The sequence below is a fragment of the Podarcis cretensis genome, assembly GCF_951804945.1.
Source record: "Podarcis cretensis genome assembly, chromosome: 15".
Taxonomy (NCBI): domain Eukaryota; kingdom Metazoa; phylum Chordata; class Lepidosauria; order Squamata; family Lacertidae; genus Podarcis; species Podarcis cretensis.
This window is the reverse complement of record NC_137185.1, coordinates 270,165-292,539: the sequence shown is the minus strand read 5'-3', so window position 1 is coordinate 292,539 and position 22,375 is coordinate 270,165. Positions and strand designations below refer to the sequence as shown.

Genomic DNA, 22,375 nt, shown 5'->3' with positions numbered 1-22,375 from the left:
GATTTCATGGGCTCTGCTCCCCAACCTCCTCAAACCCCTTTGCATTTACTGTATAAGAAAGTGCAGCACAGAGTTAAACTATGGAACTCCCTGCCACTGGAGGCAGTGGTGGCCACCAACCTGGATGGCTTTAAAGAAAGTTTAGACGCATTCATGGAGGAGGAGAGGGCTATGGATGGCTCCTAGCCTCGATGGCTCCACAGTAAGAGGCAGCAATGCTTCTGGATCCCAGGTACTGGAAACTGTGGAAGGGGAGAGGACTTGTGTTTGAATCCTGCTTGCGGGTTTCCCAGAAGAGACATCTGGTTGGCCAGAGTGAGGACAGGATGCTGGACTCATTGGACCCCTGGCCTAATCTAGCAGGCTCCTCTCATGTTCTTATGAAGTTTGATCAATGCCTCTTGCACATGTGTGTGAAAACCTATGACTTTTGTGTAGCCAGAATGAAGAAGTCCCAGTTCTGGCCCACTCCTTTCTCCCTCTGGCCACACCCACTTCTGACTGGCCCCTCCCACCATTGTCATGTGGCCCCCAGGTGGTCGTCCCACAATGTGATGTGGCCCTTGAGCGGCCTCCAGCCATAAGGATTTGAGTCTCCAACTCAATCTCTTGCAGCTTAAAGCACATCCTTTCTCTCAAATAATTCTGGGTAATGTAGTTTGTAAAGGACAGACACCCCCAAACTCAGCCCTCCAGCTGTTTTCTTACCACAATTCCCATCACCCCTGACCACTGGTCCTGTTAGCTAGGGATCATGGGAGTTGTAGTCCCAAAACAGCTGGAGGGCCAAGTTTGGTGATGCCTGGTAAAGGGCTTGCTTGGTAACTCTATGAGAGGGAGTTAAACTACAACACCCAGAATCCTTTGAGGGAAAGCACGAGTTTGGAATGTGCTTTCAAGGCATAGGGGTATGAACAGGCCAAATAGCAGTTACCAATAATTTTATTCCTTTTACAAACTGCTTGGCGAGTTTATTTCACAATCAATTTAAGGAAACAAACAAATTCATTAACAGTCCAGAAAGTTGGTTGCTTCAGGTAGCAGCAAGCCTACGCAGATATTTAGAAAGTTAATGTGAGTTTTAATCTGTTTGTGGTTTATGGTTGATTTAACTCTTCAAAAGAGTTAAATTATCAGTTATTGTTGCTAATTCTACATAGGAAGCTGCAGAGTCAGATCACAGGGTTCATCTAGCCCAGTACGGTCTGCACTGACTGGCAGCAGTCCTCCAGGGGTTTTTTTTGGGGGGGAGGTCCTCCTCTGTTAAGGAAATACTGCCAAGTGGGGATTGAAATAGGTGCCCTCTGCATGCAGAACAAATTGTTGTTGTTGTTGTTTGCAGACTAGCAGTGTATAAATCTTGCAAAATAACTAACCAAATTTTTAGTAAGAGCGGGGCACAAATTCTTTTCTTCTTCTTAGACGGCATCGCAAACGACGAAGGTGTTTCAGAAGCAAACAAAACAAAACCCGGACAGCTTCACTCCTCTATTGGTTTATTATTATTATTATTATTATTATTATTATTAGTCATAAGGTCTATTTGGTACACTTAAGGTGCAAAGAGTGCACACTCGACACACAAGCACGCACACACAGAGGGTGGTAACTGCCTCCCCCTCCCTATGGCGACTCGGGGGGAGCCCCCCATGCTGACATCGCCTGGCGGTGGGAGTACTTAGGGGGCGCAGCTCTGCAAAAGCAACGACCAACATCAAAGTGCAGAGCCAAATGGGCGGGGGGGGTAGGGAAAAGGGGTTCCCCAAATACACAGGCAGGGAGGGGCAGCCCCCCAAACGTCTTCTCCAGGGGATCCCCCCCCACAACCTGTCGCCCCGTGCAATGGGCTCCCCCCACACCCCAAACTCGCTTCCGCCTCCGGGATGGGAACATCCCCTTTGGGGGTCTTCCTATCGCTTCTTCCAGATGTGCTTTGGGATCCTCAGAACGACCCTGCAAGGTAGGATGGCGCTGCTAGGATTTCCACCCCCCCTGCCTCCCAGCTGCACAAAACCCGGCTGCTTTTTCGGCTGCTCCTCCTGGCGCGTCGCCCCTGGCACCGGGCACCCTCTGCGGCTACTTGGCTCCTCTGGCGGCTACGGTAGAGACAAAGCTGGGTGTGGCTGTCGTGGCTGGTATGCAAGGTAGCAGAGTGGGAGGTTTTCCGTCAGTGGGGGTGGGGGTGGGGAGCGGCTACAAGCCTGGCCCCACCTGGGGGTGGGGGGGCTGCTCCCAGCCCAGCGGGGCCTCAGTAGGCGTGGTTGGCGACATAGAGAGACAGGCCTGCCGCACCAGAACCTTCGCTGGACCCTTCGTACTTGCCGAGGGCCGCCAAGCCGTTGACCTGCAAAGCAGAAGAAGAGTTTGGAAAGACAACTCCCATCAGGCTCCGCTGGCCTGGACAGATTTTAAACTACAACTCCCATCAGGCTCTGCTGACCTGAACAGATTTTAAACTATAACTCCCATCAGGCTCAGCTGACCTGGGCAGATTTGAAACTACAATTCCCATCAGGCTCCGCTGACCTGGACAGATTTTAAACTACATCTCCCATCAGGCTCCGCTGAGCCGGACAGTTTTTAAACTACAACTCCCATCAGGCTCAGCTGACCCAGACAGATTTGAAACTACAATTCCCATCACACTCAGCTGATGTGGACAGATTTTAAACTACATCTCCCATCAGGCTCCGCTGACCCAGACAGTTTTTAAGCTACAACTCCCATCAGGCTCAGCTGACCCTGACAGTTTTTAAACTACAACTCCCATCGGGCTCAGCCGTCAAAAATACATTTTAAACTACAACTCCCATCAATCCAAGCCAGCACTGCTGCTCAGTGTGTGCACAGCTCTGAGCTAGATGGAGCCATTAATGGTCTCTGCATAAAGGAATTTCCTATTTAAACAATCCTTTTATTTAGCATAAAAGGGACTAGAATCCTACCCCCTTTTTTGTTTGGTGTACTACAGTATTTTAATATTTTTTTTGGAAGCTGCCCAGAGTGGCTGGGGAAACCCAGCCAGATGGGCGGGGTATAAATAATAAATTATTATTATTATTATTAGGGAAATGGCCATAGCTCTTGCCCGTTTATATCCAAGTCGGCTCCCTCAGTTTCTCTTCTGCACCAGAATCTTTATTTTGAAAGCAAGCTCAGCAATGGAGCCCCTGCTTTTTGTTTATGGAAGGTCCTGGCGCCATCATCTGCATCACCGGTTGGAGAAGGGAGCAGGGAGCAGGTGACGAGGGTTGAGCCCCTGGAAGGATGCTGGGGGAAGGGACCCTGAAGGTCATCCAGCCCAACCCACTGCAATGCAGGAATCTCAACTGGAACATCCCTGACGGGTAGCCCTTCAACCTCTGCTTCAAAACACCTCCAAAGTGGTGCCCAGCTCCTGCTGGCGGGTTTCCCTTGGGGGCGCCAGGTTGGCCACTGTGGGAACAGGAGGCTGGGCAAAGCGGGTCGCAGTCTTGATCCATCAGGCTCTTATGATATTCTTATAGAACCTCCAGCTCCAGAGGCAGTCTATCTCTATTCCTAGGTTTTATGGGGTCTTTGGTCTCTGTGAGAAGAGGATGGAAGACTAGATCTATTTGGTTCCCTTCTCCTCTTTCGTTCTTTTTTCCTTTCTCCTTCTGTGATGGAACTCCTATTTGGGGACTTTTTTCTGGCCCACGTAGGACCAGTCTGGATAGTTGGCCTTGGTGAAGATTTGACGTTTTCATCCCCAAATGTTTTTGATTTGAGTTTCTACTGAAATGAGGCTGCATTTTAATGTTGTACTTAATCTTGTTTTTAAATTGTATTTTAATCAATTGTTTTTACACCTGGTGTTAGCCGCCCTGAGCCTGGTCTTGGCTGGGAAGGGCGGGGTATAAATAAATTTTATTATTATTATTATTATTATTATTATTATTATTATTATTATTATTATTACTACTACTACTATTACTATTATTATTATTACAGTGGTACCTCAGGATGCGAACAGGATCCGTTCTGGAGCCCCGTTCGCATCCCAAATGGAATGCAAGACGCGACAGCGCGTCTGCGCATGCGCAGGTTGCATTTTGCCGTTTCCGCGCATGCGTGTGACCTCATTTTGAGCGTCTGCGCATGCGCGAGCAGCGAAACCCGGAGGTAATGCGCTGTTACTTCCGGGTTGCCACGGAACGCGCTCAACCCGAAGCACATTCAACTCGAGGTATGACTGTATTATAGATGGACCAATGGCCTGATCCAGCAACCAGGCGCTTCTGATGCTCTTGTGGAACCTCCAGCTCCAGAGGCAGTCTATCTCAATTCCTAGGTGCTTATGGGTCTTTGGCCACTGTGAGAAGAGGGTGCTGAACTGGGTGGGTCACTGGCCTGTTTGCCTAACCTGGGGCACCCGCATTCTCTCACTCCCTGTCCTGGGACCCTCTGCCCCACAGGAGGAGGAGGAGAAACACCCCACCCTGCCACCGCCCTGCCCTTTACCTCAGCGCGTTTGACAAACTCCTCCGTGGCCGAGTCCTCATTCTCCCGCTGACCGCGCCAGGCGTTGAGGGCCGAGGCCTGCAGCGCCCGGCCGTAGGAAAAGGTCAGTGCCCACGGACGGGGCAGGGGGCAGTTGTTGATGGCGTTGAGGTTGATGGACGCCTCCTCCTCGCTCTGCCCGCCGGACAGGAAGGTGACCCCTGAAGGAGAGCGTGGGGAAGGAGGAGACGGCTGAGCAATCGGGGATTTCACCCTCACGACACCCCTGCGAGGGAGGCTGAGGAACAGGGGAAGGGGTGGCCCAAGGCCACCCGCCGAAAAATCTGGCACCTTTGGGAAGCCCGAGGAGAAGGACATGGGTGCAACGGCGCCCCCTGCCCACTTGGACTGGCATTCAAAGGCAGACTGCGCTGGAAGCTGGAGGCAGCACCAGTTGGTTTCGAAGACAAACTGACGGCTTGTCTTTGAAGACCCTTGTGTGGCCTCCCAAGGGGAGCTGTGGGGTAGGCAGGCGGGAGGGAGTGGTGGCCTACCTGGGACGGCAGGTGGCACCGTGCGGCGCAGGGCAGTCACCGTCGCCATGGCGATCTCTTCCGGGCTGTACTTGGTTGGGCAGGCGTGCCCCGGGGTCACCATGTTGGGCTTGAGCAAGGTCCCTTCCAGGTAGACGTGGTGGTCGCTCAGTGCCTTGTAGACGGCGGCCAGGACCTGGAAATCCAACAGGTGCAGCTGCAATGAGACTCCCCAACGCTCTTGCCATGTGCCCCATTTAGTGCCAGGTGGACCCAGCTCTAAAGGAACCCCATAGAGACTCATCTGCTCATCCCCAGGGGGCCAGAAAAGAGGATTGGGTCAATTCACAGGTGGTGGACCTGCCCCAAGGTGAAAGACTTCTGGGAGAAGCTTTATAATGAATTGAAAAAAATGTTGAAATATACATTTATTAAGAAAGCAGAGGCCTTTCTTCTTGGAATAACAGGTTTCGAATTGCTCGAGAAAGATGTTAAATTGTTTTTGTATGCCACAACTGCAGCAAGAATCTTGTTAGCGAAGAGCTGGAAAACACAAGAAGTACCAACAGTGGAAGAATGGCAGATGAAGATGATGGATTTTTCGGAGCTGGCCAACCTGACTGGAAGAGTCCGCGACCAGAAGGAGGAGGAGCACCAGGAAAAATGGATGAAATTTAAAGACTATTTAGTTAAATATGTTAAAATAACTTGATTGGAAAATCTTGCAAATATTAAATAAGCTTAGGATTTAAATATGTACAGATAGAATTTAAGATGCTTACGCTAATTTAGAAAGAATGAAAGATGTTAAGTGATCAAGTTAATTTTTTGAGAAAATTGATTTTGGAAAACTGTTAAAATGATATACAGTATAATGAAATTCAACCAAGGGGATTTGAGGAAGTCACTTAATAATGTTACAAAGATTGGTTTAATTATAACTAGGATGTATGTATGCTTGTTTGTTTGTTTTAAATTTTTGGAAAATTAATAAAAAAAATTGGGGGGGGGGAGAGAGGATTGGGCCAATTTAAGGAGGAAAGCGCTATTGATGGCTCCTAGCCACAACAGCTGTCACTTCCTCCACGGTCAGAGGCCGCTATGCAACTTGCCGGAAGCCGCTAAACGTTGGACGCTCAATGTCAAAGCTCTCCTTATGATCTTTCGAGGCTTCTTTAAAAAGTTGCAGGTCACACTGTATTTATTTACGACGTATCCAGTGCAAACGATCACAGAAACAAAACGTTAATAAAACTATTTTGCTTCCTGCCAGCCCTTCTAATACTGAAAAAATGACAGCGGGGTTCAGCCTTGCTGGCATTCTGCCAAACATTTTGGAGGAGTCTGTAAACTTTAAGAAGAAAAAGCATAAAAACCCAAAGATAGCCTTTAACCATGTGGATTAAGCCAGCCCTGTTTTCCAGCCCAAAATCTTATACTTGGTACCCCTCATTCTGGAATAGAGCTATAATGGAGAAAATTAAGGCTTCCAGATGCCGTTTATGTGATTTGGTGTTCCTCCTGTGACATATGCAATGGAAGCATTGTTTAAACCATGCTTGATAATCTGATAACGTTGAGAATTTACACTTGCACTTTGCCATTTTAACCCATGTGCAGCTGTGTTCTATGTACCCATTTCACAGTTTTGTTTTTTTATCTGTTACAATTGTTCTGTTTTATGTACATTCTAAAATGAAATTTTGAAAGGGGTGGGGGCAACCATGCCTGTTTTCTAAACTTAGACACACACAGAGAAGCTCACCTTCTCAGTCACGTACTGGCACCTCTTCAAATCGTGTTCCCCGTCGGGCAAGATCTCCGGTTCCACAATGGGCACGATGCCGTTCTAGAGCAGAAAGGCCAACACAAGCACTTAAGACGCGAGAGGCTTCTTTGCCCGGAAGACGGCTGTATTTCCCAATTTTGACAGTGTGGCGGCTGCATAATTTTATTTCATTTTTTTTTTATTCCATTATTTAGCCCACCTTTATTCCCAAGGAACTCACCCCCACAACAACCTTGTGAAGTAGCTTGGGCGGAGAGAGGCAGCCTGACTGGCCTCTGAGTGGGGGATCTGAACCCCGGTCTCTCCTGGGTCCTGGTCAGACACTCTCACCACTAGGCCACACTGCCATCTTCCCCATCGCTACTCTGGGCATGATGCAAGGCATGAGGCTAGCACAGGGCCAGAGCCCAGGGGTATGGTGAACCTGCTTGGCTTGCAGAAGGCCTCAGGTTCAAACCACAACAGCATGTAGGCTGGAAATGACACCTTCCAGCTAAAACCTTGGAGAACTGCTGCCAGTCAGTGCCTACGCAGTCCCGATGGACTGTAGTCTGACTCTGCACCAGGCAGCTTCCTGTTTGCCCCTTTATTTAGAACCATAAGGACTATAGCCTTGCGGGGGGTGTTTTAAAGAAAAGGGCTCTAGCTGCCTGTCGGTGTTGAAAATACCAAATGCCAGACCCTACATAAAGCAGCTTCCCATGTTCCTATTTCAGGCGAGGCTTTATTTAAATGCATGAGGACTAGAACTTTGTAGGGGAAGGGCCGTGGCCTGCTTTGCATGCAGAAGGTCCTGGGTTCAGTCCCTAGCGGCATTTCCAGGCAGGGCTGTGAGAGACCCGGGAGAGCTGCTGCCAGCCAGTGCAGACAATACCAAGCTAGACAGTCATTGCAAGGAGATTTCCTCTGTTCCAGACGCTCCCAGCAGCCGGGTGCCCTCACCTGCTGGCAGATACTGGCATAGCGCGCCAGGACGTTGGCATTCTCCAGAATGGCCAGGGCGGAGGGGGTGTTATCGCTGATCTTCAACACGCAGCGCCACTTGGCGAAATCCGCCCCGTCTTTCTTGTACTGAGCGCAGCGCTCAGAGAGCCCATCCAGGCCTGGCAGGAGGAAGGAAGGGAAACATTGGGGGCGGACAATAATATATTTGTATTTTAAAAATCAAAAGCCTGACCTGTTAACTGGCACCTTCCTAAGGGATGGGCTGGAGATATTTAAAATAGTTAGCCAGTGGTACCAGGGTTTAGGGCTGCAGAGTTTAATTACTCCGATTAAACAGTTATGGAACTTTTAGTTACAACTTCCGGGTGAGAGCTTCTGCGCGATTAAGAGCTGCCTTTTAGAGAGGACTCTGCATTTTCCTTTTTCTTTCTCTGCGTTTTTATTTAGATTAGTTTCTTTTATCTCACTGTATTGTGAAAAAGCTTTAATAAAATCTTTTTTTTTTATAAGAGCTTTCAGTTGCCTGATGGAGGCAGTTAATCATTCACAAGCCCTGAGTTATTTATCAAGGTATTTCTGTACCGTTAAATCACAGATCATATCAAGGTGTGTTACAATATGAAAAAAAAGAGAACAACATAAAAAGATTAAAATTATTTTGAAGCAAAAGAGACTATTTTAAAACAAGCATCAACAAACTGTTATGGGACATGTCTTTAATGCCTACACAGGTCTGACGAAATAGGAGGTTTCCGCAGATGTTATCATTATTAGTGAGAAAGGACAGCGCAGACTTAAACTATGGAACTCTCTCCCACAGGAAGCACTGGTGACCCCCAACTTGGTAAAGGTAAAGGGACCCCTGACCATTAGGTCCAGTCGTGGCCAACTCTGGGGTTGCGGCGCTCATCTCACTTTACTGGCCAAGGGAGCCGGCGTTTCTCCACAGACAGCTTCCGGATCATGTGGCCAGCAGGACTAAGCCACTTCTGGCGAACCAGAGCAGCGCACGGAAACACCGTTTACCTTCCCGCCGGAGCGGTACCTATTTATCTACTTGCACTTTGATGTGCTTTCGAACTGCTAGGTTGGCAGGAGCAGGGACCGAGCAACGGGAGCTCACCCCGTCGCGGGGATTTGAACCGCTGACTTTCTGATCGGCAAGTCCTAGGCTCTGTGGTTTAACCCACAGCACCACCCACGTCCCACAACCCCCAACCTAGACGGCTTTAAAAGAGGATTGGACCGATTGATGGAGGAGGAGAGGGCTATCGATGGCTGCTAGCCATGTTGGCTCTGCTCTGCCTCCATGGTTGGAGCCAGTAAATGCTTCTGACTACCAGTTGATGAAAACCACAGTAAAGGAAAGGGCTCAGGCTTGGATCCTGATTGCAAGTTTGCCAGAAGAGGCACCCGGTTGGCCACTGTGAGAGCAGGAGGCAGAACTAGATGGGTCCCCTTTGGCTGGATCCAGCAGCCAGGCTCTTCTGATGTTCTTATGGAACCTCCAGGTCCAGAGGCAGTCTATCTCGATTCCCAGGTTCTTTGAGGCATTTGGCACATGCGAGAAGAGGATACAGGATTAGATGAGCCACTGCTCTGATCCCGCAGGCTATTCTCATCTTCTTAGCACTCTTGGTTATTTATTTATTTAAGACAACCTACCCTCGGCCCTGGGACACGGGTGGCGCTGTGGGTTAAACCACAGAGCCTAGGACTTGCTGATTGGAAGGTCGGCAGTTCGAATCCCCGCGACAGGGTGAGCTCCCATTGCTCGGTCCCAGCTCCTGCCCACCTAGCAGTTCAAAAGCATGTCAAAATGCAAGTAGATAAATGGGTACCGCTCCGGCAGGAAGGTAAACGGCGTTTCCGTGCGCTGCTCTGGTTCGCCAGAAGCGGCTTAGTCATGCTGGCCACATGACCTGGAAGCTGTACGCCGGCTCCCTCAGCCAGTAAAGCGAGATGAGCGCCGCAACCCCAGAGTCGGCCACGACTGGACTTAATGGTCAGGGGTCCCTTTACCTTTACCTTACTCTCAGCCCTAAAATTTAATGGCATGAAGCATCTAAGACCTAATCCACTTACAGAAAGAGCAGATCAAGTTAATCCCAACCTGACCTTTGGAACAATGGGCAAGGGCAGCAAATGTGCTTTGTACTGAATCAGAGCATTGATCCATCCAGCTCAAAATCATCTCTAGGATGGCTAAGGAAACAGCTATTCCGAAACATCGCTTTGACCTGCATGGATGTTTGAACACCAGCCAGCTAGCAGATGAAAATCCAACTCATCTGATGGGTTTGGCTGGGCTTTCAAAGGCTCCTACCTTGAGTGGTGGTCTCTCCATCAGTCCCAGCGAGGGGCACGACACCCTTGTCCACCTGTGAAAGACACAAGACACCCAAGGGTGACCGACGCCTCTGTGACAGACCCTCTAGGGACCCAGACCCTCTCCAAGGCCCAGAACAAGCCAGGAACCTGCTGCCCTCCAGATCTTGCCGCACTACAATTCCCATCAGCCCCGAGATTATACACCCATGGGAGTTGTAGTCCAAGAGGTGGGGAGGGCACAGGGTTGCCAGGGTCTGGCCTTGAGACACCCTGCAAACGAGAGCCAGCGGTCGTTTCCTTTCCCTCGAAGGGGGAGAAACCTCGCGCCCCACAGCCCTGATTCGCCTCACGCACCTTGATGCCCACGACGATGCCCTTGTCCTTGACCATCTCGACGAAGGGCGTGCCGTCGTCCGCCTTCTGGTACATGGTCTCGTGGAAGAAGATGACCCCTCCGATACACTTCTCCACCCGGCTGTCGGCGCTGAAGAGGATCTGGCGGTAGAGACGTCGGTTCTCCTCGGTGTTCTCCACCCCGATCTGGTTCAGCCGCTTGGCCATGCTCCCTGTCGGAGGAGGAGGAAGGCAGAGGGGCTTAGCAAACCCAAAACCCACGCAAATGTTCGGAAGTGCAATGGCGGGGGGGTCAGGGGTATGTGAGTCTGCAGTGCCCCTAGTCCGAGGGATCTTGACTCCCAGCCTCAGTTGCCATCTGTAAAATGGGAATCAAAAGCCACTCAAGAAGGTCAGCCAAAGCCAGCAGGTAACGCCAGCAGAGAATTGGTATCATATAATCCTAGGATGGGGAGGGATCCCCAAGGGTCATCTAGTCCTGAAATGCAGGAATCTCAACTAAAGAATCCCTGACAGCATTGTTTTGGGTCCTTCCTTCCAGAGCAGGAGAAACCAAGCTTGCTCCATCTTCCATGAGATATTTGAAGATGGCTCTCCTATCTCCTCTCAAACTCCTCTTTTCCAGGCTCAACATATCTGGCTCCTTCAACCATTCCTCATCAGGCTTGGCTTCCAGACCCTTGATCATCCTGGTCTCCCTCCTCTGCCCACCTTCCAGCTTGTCCACATCCTTCTTAAATTGTGGCGCCCAGAACTGGACACAGGACTCCAGGTGTGATCTGACCAAGGCAGAAGAGAGCGGGACTATGACTTCCCTCGATCTGGACCCTGGGTGGGCAAACTAAGGCCCAGGGGCCGGATCTGGCCCAATCACCTTCTAAATCTGGCCCACGGATGGTACAGGACTCAGCATGTTTTTACATGAGTAGAATGTGTCCATTTATTTAAAATGCATCTCTGGGTTGTTTGTGGGGCATAGGAATTCATTCCTCCCCCCCCCTCCAAAATATAGTCTGGCCCCCCACAAGGTCTGAGGGACAATGGACTGGCCCCCTGCTGAAAAAGTTTGCTGACCCCTGAGATTCTGGACACTAGACTTCTCTAAATGCAGGCTAGAGAAACATTCGCTTTTTTGCTGCTGCATCACACTGTGGACTCCTGTTCAGCTTCTGGTTTCCTAAGACCCCCCCCCCCCAATCCTTCTCACATGCTCTGTTGTCAAGCCATGTGCCCCCCATCCTATAGTTGTGCATCTGGGATTTCCTGCCTAAGTGGAGAACCAGTGAAGGAAATTTCCAGGGGCGCTTTTTAAAAGAAAAAGAGGCCTACCCACGGATTCATCGGCTGCCAGGATGCCCTTGCCCGGGGCCACGATCCGCTGGGCGATGTCCGAGAGCTCCATCTTCTGCTCCGTGGTGAGGGCGGGGTACTGGTGCGTCATCTTGGCTGGTTTTTCCTGCTCCAAAAGAAGGCACAAGAAGCAAGTCAGCAGAGACCCCCCTACCTTTCCTGACATGGCGCCCATGGGGGCAGCTCTTTCTAGGGCTCCCCCACCCCGCAAATGGGGGTCGCCAACTCCCACCAACTTTGCCAAGGCCTCCGTCCACTCGCTGCTTTTATGCAAGCCTTGTTCGCTTGTCTTTAAACGATGACAAAAAGCTTCCAGATTCAACAGAAAGTCAACCCATATTCGTAGCAAGTCTGTACCAGAACCTTGTACATTTTCATTATCCCCATTCCAAAACCAATCTATGGCTTTCTAATTTACTCAATCAATATCTGCTACAGAGTTCATGGCAACCTTATGTGCAAATATTGATCGAGTCAACATCTGTGCATCGAAAGCACAATCAGTTTAATTCCATTTTTCAACCCCGTAAAAGCTTATCTCATTTATAAATTTTAAATTTATTGTTGTACAATGTTCTAATTGTTTGCTTTCCTTCTGGGACTGTACCCCCAAGTGTGTTTTATAAGCTGGTCTCCGACTGTAATAAATTATCCATTTATCTAACCCCTTAAACCAATTCCCAGCTGGGGGATGGAACTAGATAGTGAGCTTAAAACAGAAGCTCTGCTGAGTGTGACAAGCTTATCAGGCCTGGGAAACACAATTCGGGGATCTGGTTTTGCAAAAGGAATGGCAATGATTCCAGGATCACAACATAAGGAGAGACAGCTGGATGAGGCCAATGGCCCACCTAGTCCAACATCCACTGTCTCCTGCAGCAGGGAGTTCCACAGTTTAACGCCTTTGGCTGATTAGTATTCTACAGCCTTTTAAAGGTATCATTGGGAAGGGGGAGTTATTCTTTGTTGTTTTAGTTTAATTATTTACAGTGGTACCTCGGGTTCAGGTTACAGACTCCGTTAACCCAGAAATAGTGCTTCAGGTTAAGAACTTTGCTTCAGGATGAGAACAGAAATCGTGCTCCGGCAGCAGCAGGAGGCCCCATTAGCTAAAGTGGTGCTTCAGGTTAAGAACAGTTTCAGGTTCAGTACGGACCTCCGGAACGAATTAAGTACTTAACCCGAGGTACCACTATACCGTTTTTTATCTTGTATTTTATTCTGTCAACGCCCCCCCTTGGATGAAGGGCAGTATATAAATTTAAAAAGAAAAATGAACTATGCACTGTTTGAAGAACGACTTTCCCAGCTATTCCAAAATGCAAGCTCGTAAACAAAGCACACCTTGCTTTGCTTCCTGGGTTGCAAAAATACATTTTTTCCCTTGGTGCTGCCCAGGGAATTAGTGTGCCAGGTGAGACAGAAATGGGAGCTGGGCCAGCCCCCTCTCTGCCAGGCCTCATTTGCTCAGGCAGTTGCAGGGGGGACTTCCAAGCCCCCCACCCAGCTGCGCCACCCAGACAGACAGACAGACAGACAGACCCGCCACCACTCTTCCCGCCTGCCCATCCAGGGAGCACGTAGCAGAGGACAAGTTACATAATGGAGAGATGGGCGATGACAGCCACCGGCACAGACACGTGCCCAGTCTCGTGGCAGCCCCAGCCAGATGGCAGCACACGGCCAGGCACTCCCCGCCCCCCAACCACAGGAGCAGAGGGCTTTACTGTTAGTGACCCCTGAGGATTAAGCACCCTTCCCCCCTCAAGCACAGCCTGCAAAACAAACATGCCCTGCAAGGGCTTTTCTTTTCTGCGGCCACCAAATGGGGACCCATTATTAATTATTGCCATCATTATTATTATTATTATTACCATCATCATTATCATTATTATCAGCAGCACAGGCCCCAAATCCAGTGAATCAGTAGGATATTGTGATAAGAATTTTATGGGCTTTTGGATACCCCATAAGGGGAAAAGGGCAGATTTTGTTTACATCAGTATCCCCAAATACTCTGGTTTCTCTTCAGATCATATAAATCTTTCGCCTTTTACAACAATATCCCCAAATATTCTCCCAAGAAGCCAGGAGCATTTGAGACTTAGAGATAAGGCAACATCATCATCATCATTATTATTATTATTATTAATATTATTAATACCTCGCCCATCTGGCTGGGCTTCCCCAGCCACTCTGGGCGGCTCCCAACCGAATATTAAAAACACAATACAGCATTAAACATTAAAAACTTCCTTAAACAAGGATGCCTTCAGATGTCTACAGCACATAGCACAGCATGGAGAAAGCGGAGAGAGAACAGGATGCTGTTTTTTAAAATAAATAAATATCTTGTTGCGGTGAGTTCCATAGTTCAACTACATGCTGCCTGAAGCAGTCCTTCCTTTTGCCTGTCCTGAGCTTCACTTTTGGATCATCGCATTATGCAGAGACTGTGGTGGCCTAGTGGTGAGAGTGTCAGACCAGGACCTGGGAGAGACCCGGGTTCAAATCCCCCAGCTGAGCCATGAAGCTCTCGCTGCCTTAACTTGGAAGCCAGTCGCTCAGTCTTGGCATAAGCAACCTCACAGGGTTGCTGGGGGGATGAAATGGGGAGGAATAGCACTTTCCATGCCATCTCCCCCCCCCCCCTTTTTTTTATGAAGATTACCCGCTCTGGGATCCCACAGCTAATTCCCTCCTGGTCTCCTCGCTGGCCCAAATAGGACTAATTTAGCCAGCTAGCCCTGGTGATCATCTAATGTTTATTGGATGGATTTCCCCCCTAAATTGATTTTTGAATTCTGAATTTATTGTTATTCACGTTTTATACTGTATTTTATGCTGTTTTTTGTTGCATCAATTAAGTGTTTTAAATTTGTTGTTAGCTGCCCTGACCCCGGTTTCTGAACCGGGAAGGGCGGGGTATAAATAAAATATTATTATCATCATCATCATCTTGAGCTCCTTGGGGTATCAATACAATAAATAGACAATAATTAATAAATAAAAGGGGGGAAGAACCCTCTCACCATCTCTATCACACCTCACATAATTGTTTACACCTCCACAATTCGCCTGGTTTCCTAAGCTAAAAAGGCTCAAGCCTTGCTGCCTTTTCTCACAAGGGAGAAAGGGGGTTTGCTACTTCTTGCCCCCCACCTCTCTGCAAGCCGCTGCAGGGGGTGGGACTGGATGGCCCCTGGGGGGCCCTGCCAACTCTGCAGTTCTACAATGGTTATTCCATCAAAGCGACCTGTCAACATGAAGCAATCCCTGTCTCTGGGAGCTCCAGGAGAGTGTGGAAACATAAAAATATAAGAACATAAGAAGCGGCTGCTGGATCAGGCCCATGGCCCATCTGGTCCAGTCTCCTGCACTCACAGCGGCCAAGCAGATGCCCCCATGGGAAACCCGTGGCAGGATTCGAACTCAAGAGCGCTCTCCCTTCCTGTGGGTTCCAGCAACTGGGATTCAGGAGCACAGCCAGAGCAGAGCCCTCTCCCCCCCAGGAATCTGTCCAATCCTCTTCTAAAGTCATCTAGGTTGGTGGCCGTTGTGGGTGGGAGTTCCACAGCTTAACCCTGCGCTGTGGTACGTCCCAAATGCTGCAAGCTCTCCTCCCAGGGGAGTCTTTCCACCCCCTGGGTCATTTGGGCTGCCCCTTCTGGAACCTTTCCCAAGACTCTGCAGTGTGTTTGCTTCCCTTCGGAGAAAGATGCGCTAGTCCTCATTGTGCAGGCAGATACTGCTCCCCTTAAGCTCTTCTCCTAAAAGGACTGGACCCCTGTCTGTGATCCTAATCCTGCTTCCTGGGTGTCTCCAGCTGGGAGGAGTTCCTCCTAGGCGGGGGCCAACACCCTCCCTCTTCCCCCACCAACACAAGGGGCAAGGCGGTCCCAAAACGCTGCCAGATACCCATCAAGCAGCCCTGTTCAGGGAAGTTTTAATGTGTGACATTTTAATATACAGTGGTACCTTGGGTTGCATACACTTCAGGTTACAGACTCCGCTAACCCAGAAATAGTGCCTCGAGTTAAGAACTTTGCTTCAGGATGAGAACAAAAATCGTGCTCCGGCAGCAGCGGGAGGCCCTATTAGCTAAAGTGGTGCTTCAGGTTAAGAACAGTTTCAGGTTAAGAACGGACCTCCGGAACGAATTAAGTTCTTAACCCGAGGTGCCACTGTATTTTTAATCTTTGTTGTAAGCCGCCCAAAGTGGTTGGGGAAGCCCAGCCAGATAGGCGGGATACAAATTAATAATAATAATAATAATAATAATAATAATAATAATAATAATCAGCACCAACGACCCCAAACCGGGCACCAGAGGTGGGCCAGAGACCCCCACCCCAGCCAGGGGCCCTGTGACCTTGCTACATCCTTGGCAGCTTTGTGGGCTGCCCCAACCCACCAGCAGGTTCTCGCCCCATTTGGGGGGAGATGGCAACCCACCATGCACCCCCTTCTCAGGGCTGGTTGGCAAAGCCCAGGGCAACTCAGAGGAAGCCCACCCCCCCAAAAAAAAATCGGTGTCTGTTCAGAGCAGATGTGGCACGGTGGACGAGAGTGTCAGCCTGAGAAAGACCAGGGTTCCAATCCTCCCCCTCAGCTCAGTGGGTGACCTTGGGCCAGTCCCTGCTTCTCAACCTAACCTACCTGGCAGGGTTGTTGTGAGAATAAAATAGGGGTGGACCATGGATTTATGGCCTTTGGATCCCACCTTTTTCTCCAAGGAGCTCACGGGATTTGAACCCTGGTCTCTCCCAGGTCCCAGTCCAACACTCTCCCCACTCTGCCATGCTGGTTCATAGAAACTCTGGAAGCTGCCTTGTAGTGAGTTAGAGGCTTGGTCCACTTAGCTAAATAATGCCTACTCTGACTGGCAGCACTGGCTCTCCAGGATTTCAGACGCTCTTACAGCCCTACCTGGAGACACCATTGGGGACCAAGCCTGGGACCTTCTGCACACAGAGGAAGTGCTCTGCAACTGCCTATATAGGAAGCTTCCTTATACAGAGTCCATCCAGCCCAGTATTGCACACACTGACCGGCAGCAGTGCCTCTCCAGGGTTGCAGTCTCTTCCAGCCCTACCACTGGGGGCTGAGTCTGGGACCTTCTGCATGCAAAGCAGGGGCTCTGGAGCGCTGAGCTGCGCCCCACCTTCCCTGTAAATGTAACATGCACGCCAGAGAGGCAGTGTGGTATAGTAGTTAGAGACACCAGGGTTCAAATCCTCCCTCTTGGCCATGGAGCTCTCTGGGTGGGTGCCCTTGGGGGCCAGCCACTGCCTCTTGGTCTAGCCTGCCTCGCAGGGTTGTTGTTGGGGGGGGGGACCCTGCAGACCACCTTGAGTTCCTTAGAGATGGAATAGGAAAGCAACCGACCGATCGATCAATATATTAAAATTCAACATCTCATCTGGTGTTTTCCGCTTTCAAGAAAGCAAGTTGAGCCACAGGCAAGAAAAGTGTTGGGGGGGGGGCGGGGCGGGAGAGACTTGCCTCTTAGCCATCTGTCCAGAAAGGAAGATTTAATTCAATCCATCAATCTGCCAGGCTCACAAAAAAAAGCTTTTTTTGAGCCAGGAACAAGAGATGTTGCCATTCCGAAAGCGTCCCGGGAAAGCTGCTTTCAGCTTCCCACTCGCTTCGCCACCCCCAACCCAGCCAGCGCCAAAGGACTCAGGGCAACGGGTGCCAGGGAACGACTGCAAACAGGCAGGCAAGGAGAAATCGCCATTCCAGAATTCTGGGTGCAAGAAATACCCGCACATATTTTTATACCTACCAAGGGGGGCGGCCCAGAACAGGAGCCCCAAATCCAAGTGGAGGCTGGCAGGACCACCAAGACGGACCCTAACACGGCGGTCAGCAGCTGGGGGAGCCCCAGGGTGGAAGTCAGCCCCCTTGCCTCTCTGGACCCCCTCCCCGCCATTTGGGACTTTGCTTCCTGGGTTACAGAAATGCAAACATAATGATTTTAAAGGGGTATTTTTCGCAGGAGAAAGGATGCCGGAATTAGCAAAAGATGGGAAGGGGGTGGCGTTTGGAGGGATTTGATGGCTGGGCCTCCCTCATCAACCACGCACGCACATTAGCTGGAACCAATCGTGCCCTACACTTTGCCTGCCCGGCGGGTGCCTCTGAGCACATGCAGAGTGCATTTCGCCATCACTCCCACAGCAACCCCCTAACCTCGCTAAGGGGCTCCATCTGCCCCTTTCCTTCCTCCCATATGACGCCTCTTCATCACTTTGCACCGCAGCACAGAGGGGGAGGCTGGAGATTGCTCCCCCCCAAAAAAACCTTTTCCCATCCCTCTAAAAAATATGTTTAGGGTGCTCCCCAGAAAACCAGGCAGAGATGAGGAATTGGGGGGCTGAAAAAAATAAACAGGGGAGCCCCACCACCAAGTGTCCTATCCTCGGACCGTCTTTTGTGCGGGGTGCTGTGCGTCCTTCCCCTCGAGCAAATGGTGGGGGTGGGTCTTGCCTTCCTGTGGGGAGGGGGGGACAGGCAACGGTGCCACGGAGAAGGTGTGTGTGTGTGGGGGGTCTCTGGGACCCGATCCTGGCGGGCTTACCGGCCTCCCGTCCGTGCGTCCGTCTGTCGTCGAGGCTGGAGCAAGCTGCGTGTGCGGGCGGCGCGGCTCCGGCTGTAAAAGAGGATGCGCTGCCGCAGAGCTACGTGACTCCGGCGGGGGAGGCGGGGTAGAGGGAGGGAGGAGCCACCCCCCCCCGCCGTCCCCTCCCCTGACCCGAGGAAGGAGGGGTCCCCCCCCCCCGCTCAGCCTTGCCCGTGACGGAGACGACTCCGGTTTCGACGGAGAGGCACATACCGGTAGATGCCGCCTTGAAGAGCGCAGCGCGCCATGCGCAACGGCGATGGGAAGCCTCGTTTGTATATTTGAGCATCATTTTGTTTGTTTGTTTGTTTGTTTGTTTGTATCTCACCTTTCTGAGTACGTGGTTTCCTTCCTCCCCCTGTTATCCTCACAACACACCTGCGAGGTAGGTTAGAGACGGAGAAAGGCAGTGACGGCCCTTTCTGGACCGCAGCAACTCTCAGCCTGGAGGCTGGGGTTGAGAGGAAGACTCAGAACATCTGGAGTTCCCAGCAGGGCAGCCCCACAAAACCCACAGCCCACATTTTTGTTTATTTTCACCCAGCCTTTATAGGCTGCGTCCAAGGATGTGATCCTCTTTCGCACAGCAGTGTGAAACTGTGGAACTCACTACCACAGGAGGCAGGGACGGCAAGGACAGCTTTCATAGAGTTGGAAGGGATTGCAAGGGTGATCCATTCCAACCCGCTGCAGTGCAGGAATTTCAGCATTCCTGACAGATCGCCGTCCAATCTCTGCTTAAAAACCTCCAAGGAAGGAGAGTCCACCACCTTCGCAAGGGAGACCGTTGTTCCACCATCAAACAGCTCTTACCGTCCGAAAGTTCTTCCTAATGTTGAGTCGGAATCTCCTTTCTTGTAAACTTGATTCCACTGGTTCGAGTCTTGCCTCGCAGAGAAGGAGAAAACAAGCTTTCTCCATCCTCCTTGTGATATTTGAGATATTTGAAGATGGCTCTCATATCTCCTCTCAAGTCTTCTCTTTTCCAGGCTAAACATATCCAGCTCATTCAACCGTTCCTCATCAGGCTTGGTTTCCAGACTTAGCAACAACAACAACAACAACAATTTATTATTTATACCCCGCCCATCTGGCTAGGCTTCCCCAGCCGCTCTGGGCAGCTTCCAACAAAATATTAAAATACCGTAATGCATCAAACATTAAAAGCTTCCCTAAACAGGGCTGCCTTCAGATGTCTTCTAAAAGTCTGCTGGTTGTTGTTCTCTTTGACATCTGGTGGGAGGGCGTTCCACAGGGCGGGTGCCACTACCCAAAAGGCCCTCTGCCTGGTTCCCTGTAACTTGACTTCTCGCAGGGAGGGAACTGCCAGAAGGCCCTCGGAGCTGGACCTCAGCGTCCGGGCTGAACGATGGGGGTGGAGACGCTCCTTCAGGTATACCTGATCATCATTGTTGCCCTCCTCTGCACACATTGCAGCTTACCAATGGCATTTTAGAATTGTGGCACCCAGAACTGGACACAGTATTCCAGGTGTGGTCCAACCAAGGCAGAATAGAGCGGTACTATTATTTCCCTTGATCTGGACACTAGACTTCTGTTGATGCAGCCTAGAATAACATTAGCTTTTTTTGCTGCTGCATCACACTCATGTGGACTCATGTTCAGCTTGTGGTCCACCAAGACCCCTAGATCCTTTCTTGCTAAGAAATTCATGGTCTGTCCACGGCTATGAATGGCTCCTGGCTGTGATGGTTCTCCTCTGCCTCCATGGAGACAGTGATGCTTTTGAATACCAGTTGCTGCGCTCCCGCAGGAGGGGAGGGGGTCAAATCCAGAATGTGGGTTTTCCACAGTCAACGGTTCAGCCACTGAGATGCTTGACTAGGCAGGCCATTGGTCTGATCCAGCAGCCAAGCTCTTCCCATGTTCTGGCACAAACCACTAATATTCTAAACCACTTAATATTCAATTGAAACCCCAATAATCAAGTTACATAATTTAAAGGTGCCACACACACTACAGTTGTTTGCTTTTCAGATATCACAAGACTCTGCTGGGGGTGTTGCTTTTTTTTTTTTTTTGGCCGTAAGAGTAAATGGCTGTTTACCCCTCTGGCGATAACCCTGGACCAACCATCAGCCCATTAGGGCTGGCTCCAGTCCATCGTGGAGCCCAGCCACTGACTCAGCAGCTTCACCGCTATGTATTATAGATGAGGAAAAGAGAGAAAGAGATTCATGTGCTATAAAAGCCACCTGGGCAGAGGCTGGATTAACAAAAATAACCTCATTTTAATTTTTTCAGCATCATATAAAAGGAATAATAGAGCTCAAAAAAAGGAAAAACAAAAAAGAGAAAGAAAACAAGTGAAATAAAATATCAAAGACAATAATGAACCTAATAAAATACAAAAGTATATAGGTTTTTTAATCTATCTATCTGTCTGTCTGTCTGTCTGTCTACTTTCTCAGTATTTTGTCTTAATCTTCAATCCTTCCAGCTCTCAACTGGGAGAGATTCTCCCTTCCTCAGACTCCCCCCCCCCGCAGTCATTTACCCTTCAGATATTAACGTCTTCCAAAATTAAAAGATGCATATAGATAATATTTTTAGAGAGCTGTCAAGAGGCTGAGGCTGGATGATTCTGATGATAGCAGGAAGGGAATCTCCCAGCCCCACGTTCCAGAGGGCTGCCCCTTGGCCTTCCTAAGAGGGACCCAGGATTAACCCCAAAAACAGGCAGGACAACATCGCACAGCGTTTGGTGCGGGTAAATGTATTAATTTTGTGTCCGCATGACGGAGCTTTGACATCCATACGCATGTGTTAGTGCTCAGCATAAAGCCAAAGTGTGCGCTAACGCCCCCTGGAGGTGGTGGGATTTCCTAGTAGGGATACTAAAGGGTTGGCAGTGGGGGGGGGGCTGGAGGTGGAAGAGACTGCCAGACTGTCACTGGGTCCAGATTCATCTGTTTGGTTGAATTAATTGAATTAAATAGTTTTAATTGGACCTTGAATCAATGTGCAATTATCTCTTCCTCCGGTCTGGTGCTATTACTTCCCTTAGTGGGTTGTCCAAACAGCTATCCTGAATATTGCTTTTTATAGGGCAGGGGTCCCAAAAAGTCTGGGAAACCTCTGGCATAGAGGAACATAAATGATGAATATAGAGGCCTCTCAATATTTTGGATATTGTAACCTCTGTATTCTATCCTCTGGGACTCAGGATGCTTGATGGCGAGAGAGAGGCTGTTAGAAGCATTTTAACTGTGGCCATTGGGGTTCCTGGAACAGCAAAAAACCAGGACAGGTGCGTAGGGTGAGAGAACGTTCTTCTGCAGTTAAAAGGCAGACGTCAACCAGTGATGAAAAGACAGAGAGATGAAGAGCTCCTGCTAGAACAACCTATTGCCATTTTGGGGACGGAGACATTGCAACCCTGAGTAACTTTGGAACTCCCTGCCACTTGACACCAGGGCAGGCGTTTCCGCTGCAATCTCTTTGGCGCCTCTTCAAAATTATTGCTGTTTATTTTTCTTAACGATCTTTTGTGTAAACTGCTTTGAGGGGGATTTTCACAATCGAGCGGTGCATAAATTTTATGAAATAAAAAAAAATGGGGGGGGGGAGAGATGCACAAACCAACAACTATACAGGTTGCAGAATTATTATTATTTTTTTAAAAAGATTTTAAGAACTTTAAGCAGGGTGGGGAAAGGCCTGTTCTGGTGGCCTGCTTTCAGCGGGGGAGAGCTTGCAAGCAGAAGGCCACGAAGGGAGGGTGGGTGGAAGTCTAGAAGGAAGCATGCTGCTGCTTTTTAATGAAGAGGGGAGGAAGGCAAGTGGTCCTGTAGCCACAGAGGCAGAGAAATGCTTCTTGCCATAGCCCCCACCCCACCTCCCAGAAGAGAGACATAACTCTGAGCAGGGAGCTGGGACAAGGGGAATCTAGGCCACGGCGGGGGAGAAGGAGGACCCCCCCACGCTCCGCCCCAGAGAAGCTAGGTCACCCGTGAAGGAGGA

The 22,375-nt window shown here is 49.9% G+C and overlaps 1 protein-coding gene across 1 annotated transcript; it reads right to left on the bottom strand.

The window, feature by feature from the left end:
• Nucleotides 1-1,479: 1,479 nt before the first annotated feature.
• ALDOC (aldolase, fructose-bisphosphate C) lies at nt 1,480-18,579 on the bottom strand. The gene is made up of 9 exons (XM_079955971.1): nt 18,350-18,579; nt 11,743-11,869; nt 10,414-10,625; nt 10,055-10,109; nt 7,726-7,886; nt 6,760-6,843; nt 5,016-5,190; nt 4,483-4,682; nt 1,480-2,344 (listed from the first exon to the last, which is right to left on the bottom strand). The coding sequence occupies exons 2-9, from the start codon at nt 11,852-11,854 to the stop codon at nt 2,249-2,251; spliced, it is 1,095 nt and encodes a 364-aa protein (XP_079812097.1). The 5' UTR covers nt 11,855-11,869; nt 18,350-18,579; the 3' UTR covers nt 1,480-2,248.
• Nucleotides 18,580-22,375: the final 3,796 nt, after the last annotated feature.